The 13,719-nt window shown below is 38.6% G+C and overlaps 2 protein-coding genes across 10 annotated transcripts in view; one reads left to right on the top strand and one right to left on the bottom strand.

Moving 5' to 3' along the window:
* The window catches only part of LOC124295250, a 100,455-nt gene that overhangs the window by 69,257 nt on the left and 17,479 nt on the right, over positions 1 to 13,719 (bottom strand). The window lies entirely within an intron of this gene.
* Positions 1 to 13,719, top strand: part of LOC107221423 (trithorax group protein osa-like) — a 247,354-nt gene that overhangs the window by 232,039 nt on the left and 1,596 nt on the right. For all 8 annotated transcript variants that reach the window (XM_046744413.1, XM_046744463.1, XM_046744214.1 and 5 more), the window contains 2 exons: positions 4,536 to 4,574; positions 9,680 to 9,877. In XM_046744413.1, the coding sequence (XP_046600369.1) occupies positions 4,536 to 4,574; positions 9,680 to 9,877 (237 nt within the window). The remainder of the gene's footprint in view (positions 1 to 4,535; positions 4,575 to 9,679; positions 9,878 to 13,719) is intronic.

Below are 13,719 nucleotides of genomic sequence, written 5' to 3'. Positions count from 1 at the left end.
CGAAAACAGAAGTTGACCCGTCGCGCCGACCGCGATCGTCCTCTCCGGTATCGCGCAAATCGCCACTATTAGCCTCAAGGGCAAGAAACAAAAAGAAAAAACTCGCTCTGGCCGCGTTACTTCCAATCTTAATTATTATCTTAACTAATATGTTCTTCCTCGGGATTATCTACAACTTATTATTGCGCATCCGAGCTCAACCTACTCCGTGACGTTTGAATGCGGTTCGCGAGTTTGAACGCTCCCCCTGTGACGATCCGCGACCTACTCGAGGGATGACACTTTATTTGAACAGACTCGACGTGACCCCGTGCAACGGAATTTGGTTGCACTCGATTTGAGACCCTTGTGCCTCGACTCGAACCCGTGGCTCTACTCGACCTACTCGATCGCTCAAAAGTGGCTCTACGTTATTGCTCACAACTCAGGCTACGGTAACCAAGCAGATGTATCGGCCAAAGAATTTCGAGTACTTTCGATAACAGAAATCCTCGTTGGCTATCCGTTCCTTGGCAAGCCGTTATTTAATGTCTCTCGAAATTCTCTCGCAAGAATATTAGCAGCGCTTACCGCTCCACATCCAGAAGACAAAATCACCAATTCCCTCGTTACAATTTCTGGTCATCGTCGCTCGCAACAACACAAACTCTTGGAGACAAAAGAAACGAAACTCAACTATCACCGTATGCAAGTGCCTTGGTTAACCGCCAGAACTAGAGTGACTTTTCTGATGGCCGATCGGCCGTGACGCCGATCTCGTCACGCTAATCCCTTCATGACGTCATGACCCTAGGAATGCGTAACAATCGATCCGTCATCGATTTCGGAGATTGCGCAACTTGACGCGCACCTGTCGTCGCTTCGCGGCACAGAACTTAACGCTAGATCGCGATGTCGTCTTCCGCGCAGCTCTACGGTGGCCCGGGGTTGGGCAGGGTGGTGCTCCCTCGTCGCCAGCCGGTCTCTCGCGGTTGCCTTGGTCAGGTGTAGGCGGGGTGAGCGGGGAAGTTGCGGCGCGCTGGCCGCCAGCGGGAATCGCGTCCGCCTTGGATTCCCGCGCTGCAGGGACCTGCGTTGGCTCCCCCGCCGCAGCCTCGGCATCCTTCACGCAAAATCTTCGCGGTTTCGCTGCACCTCGAAATATCCTCGGCGTCGGAGTTGGTCGCTGGCCTGTGGCCGGTGTACTCAAAAGAAATAAAAAAAAAGTCCTGCAATATCTTAATCGTGATTCGCTATTTCGTCCCTGTCGAAGCTCGGATGCGAGACTCCAGTTCTGGCGCTCCCCTATTATGATTTCGCGACCCGATTTCTGAAGCTCTTATTCCTGGGTCCCGCCCAAGGTTCAGGGACCACCTTGTAGCTGGCATGCTTAACAGAAATGTCACGTTACAAATGATGACTATATGTTTTTATTTGCTTTACAAAAGTTTATACCGTGTCACTAGCTTGAGAGCTCTTGCTCGAAAAACTCGAACGTTGCGTACACGTTTTTTTGTCTATCTCGACTCAGAAGAAGGGTACATACATCCCTACACGCTTCTCAAAGCTGCTCGAAGCGTTGAGATGCGCACGCATCTTATACATACTGAGCGCGAAGGCCAACCTCAACAATATTTAACAAGCCACCGCTTCTATTCTGTTTATAGAGTGAGAAAGATCCCAGTTCAATTTACCTGTTCATTTTGTTATAAGAATGATGAATATCTATTGATAAATCATTCATCATTTTGTTTATTTTGTCCTGTTTGTGAATTTTCCGAAACCTTATGTAAAATAAGGGCGGTAAGGGAGGCCGCGGGGAGAGGACCCCTCCCGGTCCAGAAAATCTTCCAGAAAAGGCCTTACGTACTTTATGGGTGACCCCTAAGAATCTCATGTCGAACTTTAACGGAGGATAATGAAAATTAATATTTCAGGGCAAAATATACAATAAATTTCTTTTAATAAGGTATTCCAATCATTCAACTGCTAATTTAATCAATTTCAACTAGATAAAGAACGGCCCAATGGATACACATCAGACAGAAACAAATAACTGTTACTGAGCGTGAATACTTCGGTACATTTCGAGTTTTATTATCAAAATAAATTGTAACACTATTATAAGTAACTTTGGTTTGCTGTTTGGTCATCGACGCATCCAAAGGAAACACACGGTTGCAGGATTCACATGCAATAATTCCTACTATTTTTTTTAATTGTTTTATTGCAATTTATTGCATTTCCCGATGGCGTTGTCTTTATTCTTTGATAACTGACACTTTCTTTTCAAGTTTCTGTCAAGAAAAGCAATCTAAAGCAACAAAACTTGGTTACAGTAATTTTTCAGATTGTGATCATTTTTTTGGTTGAACGTCTTCTAAAGTTTGCGTACCTTAACTATTTCAACGATAACTGTGGTTGAATTTTAAAAGCTTGTATTAGCTTTCTTAGACCGATTTTGCAGTTTGGTCATGGCTTTATCCACAGAGGTAGGCTTACAATTAGACATTTCACCATTTTTCAGTGGTAGAGACGGTCCCACTTAAAAATCGTTAAAAAACCTTATTTAGTAATGCTCCATTTCCATCTAAATGCAATGAGATGTGTTAGAAAATATTTCAATCAAAGGGCGTGAAATGTACAAGCTAGAATCGTGCATTTGCAGTCCTCATAGAGAACAGCAATGAATTTTTTTGCAATTACAAATTCTGATTCTAAGGTAGCAATAACATGAAGGATTATCAAAAACCTAGCCTAATTTTAGCTGTTCAACTTTCCATTTCATAGCAGAAGTAAACCAAGTGCTTATTAAGTAAGTTAGCCGATGTAATAATACAAAAAACTGGTCGATCAAACGATTTCTCATATCAAGTGAGACAATTTGTGAAATCATTTTTGCTGACTTAGCATTTTTCGTAAATTCTGACCGTGAACTGGAATCCAGCACTGCTGCCGATACTCTTAGACTGTAGTGTACATTGATAATTTTGAAAGAATCTTGACAATAAAATAGTTATTAACGTGAACTATAATAATAACTATGAGATGTATTGATCGACATTTCAATATGTATCCTTTCAAAGGAGTCCTTTGTCATCGCTGTATTGACCTTTTCGGATTCTAATTACGTCTAATCTGGTAATATTGGCTAAATTTTGAACTGTACAGGGAGTGCTAATCAATACTGAAAGAGGTGTGTAACAACCTTGGTAACAACATTTTATTTCAGATATACTCTTTGGTAATAAAAAGTCCAAAGGCGCTGCCTTCTGATAAATTGAAAACTATTCATTTATATTTTGATGTTTATTGAATGTATTCGGAAACCCGTCTAGCCATTTAATTAGAATGAGCTTGGTACGCCTAAACTTAAGGATTGTTAGAGACGGTAATGAGAAAATACCTGCGACTAGTTCTACTGTATGAACGTTTCTTATGTTGTATACCTATGCTTAGCTTATAATTAGACCAACCTTATTGATCAGCACTAGTTTGTTCAGTGCATAAATATTCCATAGAATATTACGTCTGTGAATTTCCACCATTTTTCTGATCGTCCTCAATGAATTTAGCACAACAAGGGGAATAATTGCAGTAGAGAATCTACCATAAATCTACCATATGATATTTGTACATTTATATTTTAGAACTTGCAACTTCTAGTCAACATACTTCATAAACAACCTTTTCATACTCTATATCCTGGGCTGGCAGATTTCGTTTCAGAAGAAGATGAATACATTATGCAATTTATTTTCAGATGTGGAGTTCACGACTGGAGAAATGAAGTCGACTCAGTTGATACTCAGAAATTTATTTATTTTCAGATTCCATGCCACGCCGGTTCCGCAGAATATTTTATATTAACGTTGAAGACCTTTGATTTTTTAAATGCATCAACTATTGAATCATCTCCTGAAGTTTGAGTAGGTTTTGTTAAACAATCCACGAATGTCACAAGGTTTAATAATATAAAAAAACATCACTTTCCGTCTTTTTCAGATCCTCACTCACGTAGAGTGTTTCATTTTTGAAAAAGTATGAAACTACTCCATTGAAATTTTTTTCATTGCGTTTTAGCTACTGACAAAAAAATTTTCAAATTAACTCTCATACCAACGTCACTAGAAGCAAACAGTGAATACTTTTGATATTTCAGAATTCAATAGATTTCCAGCAACGTCAACTCTAAATGTGCTGATCCTAACTTTTGAATTCATTCAGTCATGTGGAAAGTTCATTCAAGAACAGGCTGAAATACAAATTCGCACTTATCCATGCTTCAAGGGTTGAATCAAACTTTTGATCTATTATTGAAAACTTTGAACAACTAGCTAACTGTTATTACCCAGAGCTTAGTGATTTCAGGAGAAGGGAAAATTTGCAGAGATTTATTTTTCCAGTCTCTCTTCGTAAATTGATTTTCAACTACATGTTCGCTTATATATATATATTATATTATATATATATATATAATGAAAGTATATCTTTTGTCCTTCACAACGACACGTACATTGTTGCATTATTTTGATGAAATCTTTTCTGTTTGTCAGGTGAAAAACGATGTGGCGATAAACATGTCATCAAACAAGGTATATCTATTATTCGATAAATACTTTTTTTTGGAAAAAATATTTCGACAGAGAATGTGGGATACCTTGAAGGAGGTAGTCACAGTTTCGTGTTTGTTTTTTAAGTTAACTTTAAGTAGCTGCTACTTGATATATTAGTATACTAGTACTAGTGTACTAGTTTTATTCTTGTGTTGACATATTTTAACACTTCTCACATGATAACTTCGAAACCGTTCATTGAATTTTGACAGAGTTTGTTACAAATTCTGTCTAAGCTAGGTCTGGAGGGCGCTAGATTGATGAAAAATATACAAATTGTTCTTACTTTCATTTTAAATAGGTTTAAAAGGGTCTAGCCGGATAAGAATGGCAAATCTGCCCCCACCGATTTTTTCCCAAGTCCTCATCTAAAAAAAAAAATTTGTGCAAAATTACAGATTTCTACATCGATTCCGAGGGGTTTTTCTGACGAAAAAACGTGTTTTTTGCAGTTATTAAATACTAAGAGGCGACCGAAAAATCTGAAAAAATTCTGAAAAATCAGAAATATGTTAACGTTTATGGAAAAAATATTTGCAACTTTTTTTATGCTAAAGCCTATTATTAATCATCGAATCTTTCTTTAAAAAATATATTTTGTAGTATATATATTTTGCTATTATTATGACAAAAATTGACGTGATTCTACTATTAATTCCCTGCAAATAAAAAAAAAGTTTCAAAATTCGGCCTGCAATACAGTGAAAAAAAATAAAACCACAAAATTTCATATTTTTTTATGAGAATCCATACATAAATCATTCTTTGGGTTTAATTGTTGGGTGATCATGGTTGGAGTAGTTGTGAGACATAACAAACAGATGTAATCAGTAGGATTTCATTGCTAATTTGAGTTTATTAATAAATGTTATTAGTATAATAAGTGTAATTTGAGTTTCCATAAATGTCATTGATCAAGCATTAACTCCTACTATTTATATTGCTACATATTTAATCTTCATCGCTATCACTGTTGATTACGGCATTGACCTCTTCTACATCAAAGAGTCCTGTGAGGATTTCAGCTGGTCCCATGATTTTCGAGAGATATCGAGCATGAGATAGATAATAAACGATCGCAGCAATGTGTGAACAGCAACCAACGGTTCGTTTGCCATTTGGACAATCACAAACGTAACGGCGAATTCCAGAAGATCCTTGGAAATCACGAGTATATTCAACGTAGCATTTATAAGTTTTGCTATTAATGTGTCTCGACCTCACAAGAACTTGAACGATTGCGTGATTTGCATCTTCTAATCTCTTCAAATAATTGAGTGCATTATTTCCATCCTCGTCCATCATTTCAGCAAGGTAAGATACTGCTTGAGATAGCTGGTATGTACCAGTAAAGAGTATCTTCAATTCCTTTTCGGTCAGCTCCGGGAAATCAAGCAAATCAGCTGATGCTAATTGTTGAAATTGCGTTTTTCGGCGATTCCAACGCTCCAACTCTGCCTCTTCTGTCAATGAATTCTCGTTATTACGCCCAGACTTCATCTGCTCAATAATGTCATCCCTAATGCCAACATCAGAATTCAACCTCTTTCCAAAGATATTATTCCGATAGCAAGCAATCCTGAAGAGTGATTGAACCTTTGGGAGAAGTTTATTATCTAAAGAGTGATGAAGTAGCTTATAGTTCTGGCCAAAAATGCCGTGAACTGCTTCGACCACCCAACGAACTTTTGTAACCCATCAAGAGTTGTTCGACTCTCCAGTTGTGAGCTGACTACGTTGTCCTTTCAATGCTGGCATGAGTACTTTATATTTTCTCTTTTCTAATTGCTGCACCACATCTCGGAATCCTCGATCAACTACACAAATGTCACCTGGCCCATGATTCGTTGGAGACCTTTCGGATTGTCTAGCAGTATTTTCATTATTTCGGCATCGTTTTGAGTAGCGTAAAACGGCTCCTCCATCTCAACAATGTACCCATTCGTCGTGCAAATAGTAAAAGGTTTACATAATGGGACCTTTTTCTGTCCAGAATACGATTTTTGTTGATAGTTCTTGTTCGTACTCTTCTGATGCCGAATGTAAGTTTCATCAAATATCAGTACTAATTGGTCCTCGAGCTCATACAGTTTCTTAACTGTATCCGAAGTTTGATGTTCCACAACATCGTCCCTTGATTTGCTAAAATATCCAAAACCCTCTGGTAAAATATCTTTCTCAAAAGAGTTCACGACTTCTGCACAATAATCTGAAACTTGCTGGTCACGGTCAAGCCCTAGTACAGATGCAATTATACTATTCGAATTCCCAGTCCTCATTTTGAAAAGAAACACTACCAATGCTTGCAAAATGTTACGGGTCTTGAAATTCCTCATCGATTTCATTTTCCCAGACGGCTCATTCAGATTTGCGTAACTAAGACCAATCAATGCTTCCAGACGTTGATCAGATAGAGTACCATCCCTAATTTGATGCTTCAATTCTTGGCCATTCGACAAGTCATTAAGGAAAAACGTCAAGTCTGATACTTCAATCATATTGTTACCAGCATGTATTTTCAACGCAGCTAGGTCATCTGAATAGATTTTGTTTTTTATCAGATGAGTCGGGCAACAACGATTTCCCTTAGAAATGAAGATCTTTCTTTTCTGGAATGCTTGTAATCGAGCTTCATAAGGGACAGTGACGATTGGTGATGATGAGTAACAAAGAAAGCAGTATTTGTGAGTTGACACTACCCGTGGAAAAGGCATTTCTGCCAATTCGACATTTACTAGCTCCTGCACTACAAATGATGGGTCGCCAGTAGACGATTGTGATAAAGTGTCTGTGGAACTTTGTGAAGGTATCACTGTAGAAGAGTGTTGTGAAGAAGTCCTTTGAGATGGGTATAAAGAAAGTGAAGATGTCTGCGTTGGCAACTCATAGAGGTCTGAATCTTCATCATCAACTTCTGGCATAGAACATTTGCGAGATCCACCAAACCAACGAAGGTCGAGTCACATAGAAGCGTACAGCTTATGGGCCGCTTGAAGCAAAACTTTCCGCGACTCGTAAATCCGTAAGATGGCTCTACCGTCGGTCGACAATAGAGAGTGAGCACGATCACCCCAACCCACCGGTCGGAGCCAACACACCGACATTGTACGCAGTAGTATAGAGCGCTGTACGTGAGCCACACAAGCAAAGGCGCCACTAGCGACACCTAGCTGTTGGGGTGATAGCTCATCCGAGCACCCCAACTTTTCTTGCTTCAAATAGCCTGCAAGCCGTACGCTTCTATGCGACTCGATCTTCGTTGACCAAATTCTGTTACTTGTTGTGATCCTGATGCTCTTGAGCCAGATGTCGATAATGATTCGGTACTATTTATATTATTTTTGCCGCATGAAATCAACCTACAATGATTGCAGAGAATATCCCCAAATTTCATGACTTTGGCTATTCTTACAGAGTATTCCGAACATTCGCCATTATCGTTTATTCTTTTTCGCTGCCCCTTTAATGCTCTAAGCATACGAGAACAGTATGCACATCTCGTCGGATCTGTTGTTGAATCCAAGCTTACTTGAGGCGTTGACATGGTGTATTACTGATGTTGATCAATCGCTCATAAGTTATTCTGAAACCAATAACTTGAAATTAAGATGTTGTGTGGGTGCATAACTTCTAGTATGAAAATCTAGTTTTCACTACGAGACCCATGCTTAATGATGGACGAAACATTGATAAAATTCTTACCAACAGCACGGCTATTTATGTTTCATTATTTGTCTCGAGTATCGTATAGAATGGATAGAAATTCATACATTTGTAGCTAATCACTGACTAGGACTTGCACTGAATATTCTCACTGAGCAGATCGTAGTTGGCGAGTTGGAATCGTGAAGTGAAATGACTAAGCAGGTGCGTGAGCGCTCCGCTTATATGTTTTTATTTACGTTCGGAAACACATGCGGTGTTTCGCTGAGTGGTGGGGGACGCACAACACGGTGTAACACAAGTTCCCTGCGTCTCATGCTCACCCGTTACGTCAAGAAGGTTCGCGCGCCTCGTTTTCGCTGTTTGGGGAATGGAAGTTTCGTGCGCTCAGTTGCGCGCTGTATCCCGAAAAGTTGATGCGCATGCTGTGCGTGCACTACACATTTGATTACGACGTGTGTCAATTTAGTTGTACAGGATGAGATAAATGATTCACTCTGTCACGATGGAGAAATAAAGAAATAAGTAGGAAAATGGGCCTGGTGTCCGAAGTATCTAGATCGATTTCGAGGTTCAATGCCGTTCAATACATTCACACTAGCGGCGCCACTTGAGCTGTGCAGCTTACCGACAGCTATGCTGATTTTTTCATCCATCTTATTGTAAAAAATCGGACAAACTCCATTTCAACCTTGTTAATCGACGTCGAAAATTCCAACATATCCAAAATCAGCGTAAAAATCATATTGTTTACATCTGTTTGTTATGTCTCACAACTACTCCAGCCATGATCACCCGATAATTTAACCCAAAGAATGATTTATCTATGGATTCTTATCGAAAAATGTGAAATTTTTGTTGTTTTATTTTTTTTCAATGTGTTGCAGGCCGAATTTTGAAACTTTTTGTTTTTAATTTGTAGGGAATTAATAGTAGAACCACGTCAATTTTTGTCATAATAGTAGCAAAATATATACACTATAAAATATATTTTTTAAAGGAAGATTCAATGATTAATAATAGGCTTTAGCGTAATAAAAAGTTGCAAATATTTTTTCCATAAATTTTAACATGTTTCTGATTCTTCAGATTTTTCGGGCGCCTCTTAGTATTGAATAACCGCAAAAATCGAAAAAACACGTTTTTTCGTCAGAAAAACCCCTCGGAATTGATGTAGAAAGCTGTAATTTTGCAAAACATTTTTTTTTTACGTTAGGAACTTGGGAAAAAATCGGTGCCACAAAATTCGGTGTGGGCAGATTCACCATTCTTATCCGGCCTAGACCCTTTGGTAGGTTTTTGGTAGATAAAAACCTACCTGTGTAAAATTTGACAACGACTGTCTCTTTTAATTTGTCTTGATTTCACTCCGATTCTTTATGATAGTTACTCTCTTTTACCCATTATTCATCTGTGTTTAGGAAATGAGCAAAATTATGCTGCTGCTGAATCTGGCGGGATGATTCCTGTCAGACCGCCACCCCAGGCACCATGGCAACCTTATATGAGAACTCAATGGGGACGACCTCTACTGCCATCTCGAGATGGAGAGCATCATATGTTCTATCCAGCACCTCCGCCAATCAACATGCCTCCTCCGCAGATCCGGCCGCTCAGAAGTAGGTTGAGCCACTCTCGTACAGAAAACACAAGTGTAAAACTAAAAACTCAACTATTGATAAATACTATTCAGAATCTCACCATCGGTAGATTTATGACAGTGGATTTAAGACTGTAAATTTACGAATACTGGCGGCTATTCACTAGTATGGTATAGAACAGAGTAATACTATTTTTGTATTACTTACATGTGAGTAATACACAACTAGTTAATATTACCCTACTCGTGAATGGTACATGGAGTTTCTTAGAATTTTTGAGAAGGTGAATTCACAAACACCGCAGAGTATCACCAACAATTCGATCCCTTTACTACGTAGTTACCCAGGAAAAAGAATTCTTAAAAATCGGTCATTTTTTCGGCTGTCACAGTGGTCTTCCCGTTTAAGAAAGTGAAGGGATCGTCTCACATCAAAAAGAATAAAAAATTGACAATTGATAGTGTGAATAAAATGAAATTATAATCCAATTTATAACATGCAATTTTACGTCAATAACTGAAAAAACCTACATTTTTTCTTCATTTCTTTAGGATGACTATTCAGCCCGATTATTCTTGACCAGTATTATCTTAGTAGTATACCACTTGTGCACCGCAAAGACAAACAATATCGTAGCAGTATGATGGTATTAAGGAAGTAACGCAACTACCCACCTAGTCTTACAAACATTTGCCCGTGGTTTGACCTAAGTAGTACTTAATCCGGCAACGTCGCTTTTCATTGATTGTGGGCGCGTGTATATGTATGTCAAATATGCCGTCGACAACTCATCAGCGGTATCAGTGAATTTCTTTTAAGCGCCAGTTCGAAATGCCTAAAGAAATGAAGCCAAAATTTTATTGAAAAGGTAAAATATGTCGTGTAAACAAAAAACGAAGAATTATAAAAAATGTAATAGCCTGCACGAGCTGTCACATACGTTGAAATTTCAAAATGCGCGCTCATAACCTCGAATATGCGACGTTGCAATATTTTTAGCGAGGCTCCGAAAATTCGCTATTAATACTTTTTATTGTTTTTATTATGCCTATCATAAGTCACCTTTGAATATTTTTAAGCCGGATAAATGATTCTGAGTATTTCATCTCTCTGCTGTTTACATTTCATTCTGATCTATCCATCAATTACGGAGATATAAGGAATAATGTGCAGCTAACTCCGTCATTTCTCATAAAAAGCCATGTTAAAGTGGCTTATCTCTCTATCTAATAAAAAAGATTCAAACAAATGAACAGGTAGAAAAAGATTTTAATAACAATAGTATACGCATGAAGTTGGCGGTGGGGTGAGATCCCGAAAACAAAACAAAAAGCATCTAGCAAACCCTTTGACAGCTGTCATCGGCTGTTTATGACAGTCTTTGACAAATATCTTTATAGGTATCTGTTTCTGACGCGCAAAAAATGAACATGCAAACGAAAATTATCAAGATGATTCCCGACGGGAATTGTCTTTTTCGCGCGTTGGCGTATCGTGTATACGGCACTCAAGATCGACACGCAGAGGTGAGACTGAGTATCGTTTCAAATATAGTGGATAATTGGTCTACATTTACGGGTTTTATTACAGGTAACGAGTCAAACGGTGCTGTGATTAGGTCACCTGGTGATTACAAATCACATATGAATAAAAATGGAATATACGGGGAAGAAGCAGAATTAGCTGCAGCTGCGGACATTTTTAAAATATGTTTAATCGTGTATCGCGAAAAACAAATTCATCCACACCGGATCGAATCACAAAATGAAACACAATTCTCGCTACTCTTCACCGGCGACGGAGACAGTGGACACTTTGATGTCTTGCAGAACCAAAATAAAATTCAGATAGCGAGTAATAAGTATGAAAAGTAACAATCAAATAATAGTAAATCTAAATATATCACCAAACAGTCAAAAGGACAGCCAGGATTTACGATGACAATGGAGAAAGGCGGAGTTTCAAGCAGCAGACAAGGCGATGAAGATGGTGGATGGTCGGAAGTATCACAAAAGAAAGAGGAAAATAAAATTGTAAGTGCGAAGAACCAAATAAGCCATAGAATAATATCCATCAAATATTCGTATAACCAGGTAAGAGGACGACCAGGATCGATGTTGACCACAAGAGAAAGAGGTGTTTTGCGGAATGAACAGCAACGCAAATATAGAGAAAAAAATAATATAAAGAAGGTGATTTTGGAGAATAACCGGCAGAGCGGTAGTAAAAATAATTCAACGAAGGGTGTCGAAGAATTAGAAGAATCGATTGTGATTATTGATTTGGAAAATAAATCAAGAGGACGACCAACCAATGTGATGGACATAGAAGAGCGAAAAATTAGACGACGAGAATAGCAGCGAAAATATAGGAAAGCGAACAAAAAATATCATACTGGCTTTTCAACCAACGAACAGAAAGGAGGAGTTTCAACCAGCAGACAAGGCGATGGAGACGGTGGATGGTCGGACGTATCACAAAAGAAAAAGGAAAATAAAATTGTAAGTGCGAATAACCAAATAAGCCAGAGAATGATAATAAACAAATAATCCTATAACCAGGCAAGAGGATGACCAGGATCTATGTTAACCACAAGAGAAAGAGGTGTTTTGCGGAGTGAACAGCAACACAAATATAGAGAAGAAAAAAATATAAAGAAGGTGATTTTGGAGAATAACGGGCAGAGCGGTAGCAAAAATAATTCAGCAAGTCAAGGAGATAGATCGATATCAATAGAGAAGGAACACCAATTTTCAACCAACGAATGGAAGCTTAGATTGATGAAAAAAAGAAAAGTAAGCACAGAAGGAATTGAAGTGGACAGCAAGTGCAGACCTGTCATCATATCAACATGAAGGAATTCGCCTGTCTACTAGACAATGCGTAAGCAATAGTGAGGCGCGCAGCGCCGAGTGCCCGAGGCGCGTAGCGCAGAGATTGGATTGGCGCGCGAAGCGCGCAGGGGCAAAGCCCCTAGTAAAGATGTAAAAAGAATTACAAATATCTCGCGTAAAAACCCACCTCGGATCGTAAAAATTTGCATGAGTTCTTTTTACATTATAATCGAACATTCTGCCAAGTTTGGTACTTTTCTGTCCATCAATTCTATTTCCTGCGTTACTTCCTTAAGTGGCCAATCAGTATATAAATTTACCGGTACTATCTCGTAAATGTGCGGTAGTATCTAGTATTCACAAAATCTACAGTTTCAAAACTATTATAAAATTCGATTCAGTCTGTGCTATGCTACTGGTGAGTGGTCATGGCGATAGTGAATAACCGATCTTATTCTACAACTGTACTTATTGGTTAATCCAATAAAGAATATTATGCTATATACAGTAAGATTTTGAGCAAATGAAGCCGTCTGAAACAAGACACAGGTGGCCCATATAGCAGCACGCTCTCTCTCGTTCGTGAGGTAGGGTATGTTCGACAACAGAGCGCATACTACATGGACCGCCCGTGCCTGGCTTCGGACTGTTTCATTTTCTCAAACATTCACCGTATACGTGGCATCCGGAGGGTGCATACGCCTTATTGTTAGTATCAATAAATATATCATAATGATGAAGTATTTTGCATTCGCCTCAAGCGCGGTATGGGATTACATATTTGACTGTCGTAGAGAAACAATTTTATTTTTATTCTTAATTCAAAATATGCGTTCGCAAGTTGCACCCTTTACTTACCCGCGAATTCACTTCATTCATACTTATAGAAATACACGTTTTCCAAAACCCGTGGATAAGACGAATGGCTTATTTTATAATCTTTGTTACCATTTATAAGTACATTTAAGTATAAAAAAAAATGTTTTGTAGTAAAAACAGCTGTACTATGGCCTAAAGTATTCCAAG

Source organism: Neodiprion lecontei, chromosome 1, assembly GCF_021901455.1.
Source record: "Neodiprion lecontei isolate iyNeoLeco1 chromosome 1, iyNeoLeco1.1, whole genome shotgun sequence".
Taxonomy (NCBI): domain Eukaryota; kingdom Metazoa; phylum Arthropoda; class Insecta; order Hymenoptera; family Diprionidae; genus Neodiprion; species Neodiprion lecontei.
Note: the sequence above shows the minus strand (reverse complement) of the source record. Positions and strands in the feature narration are given on the sequence as shown.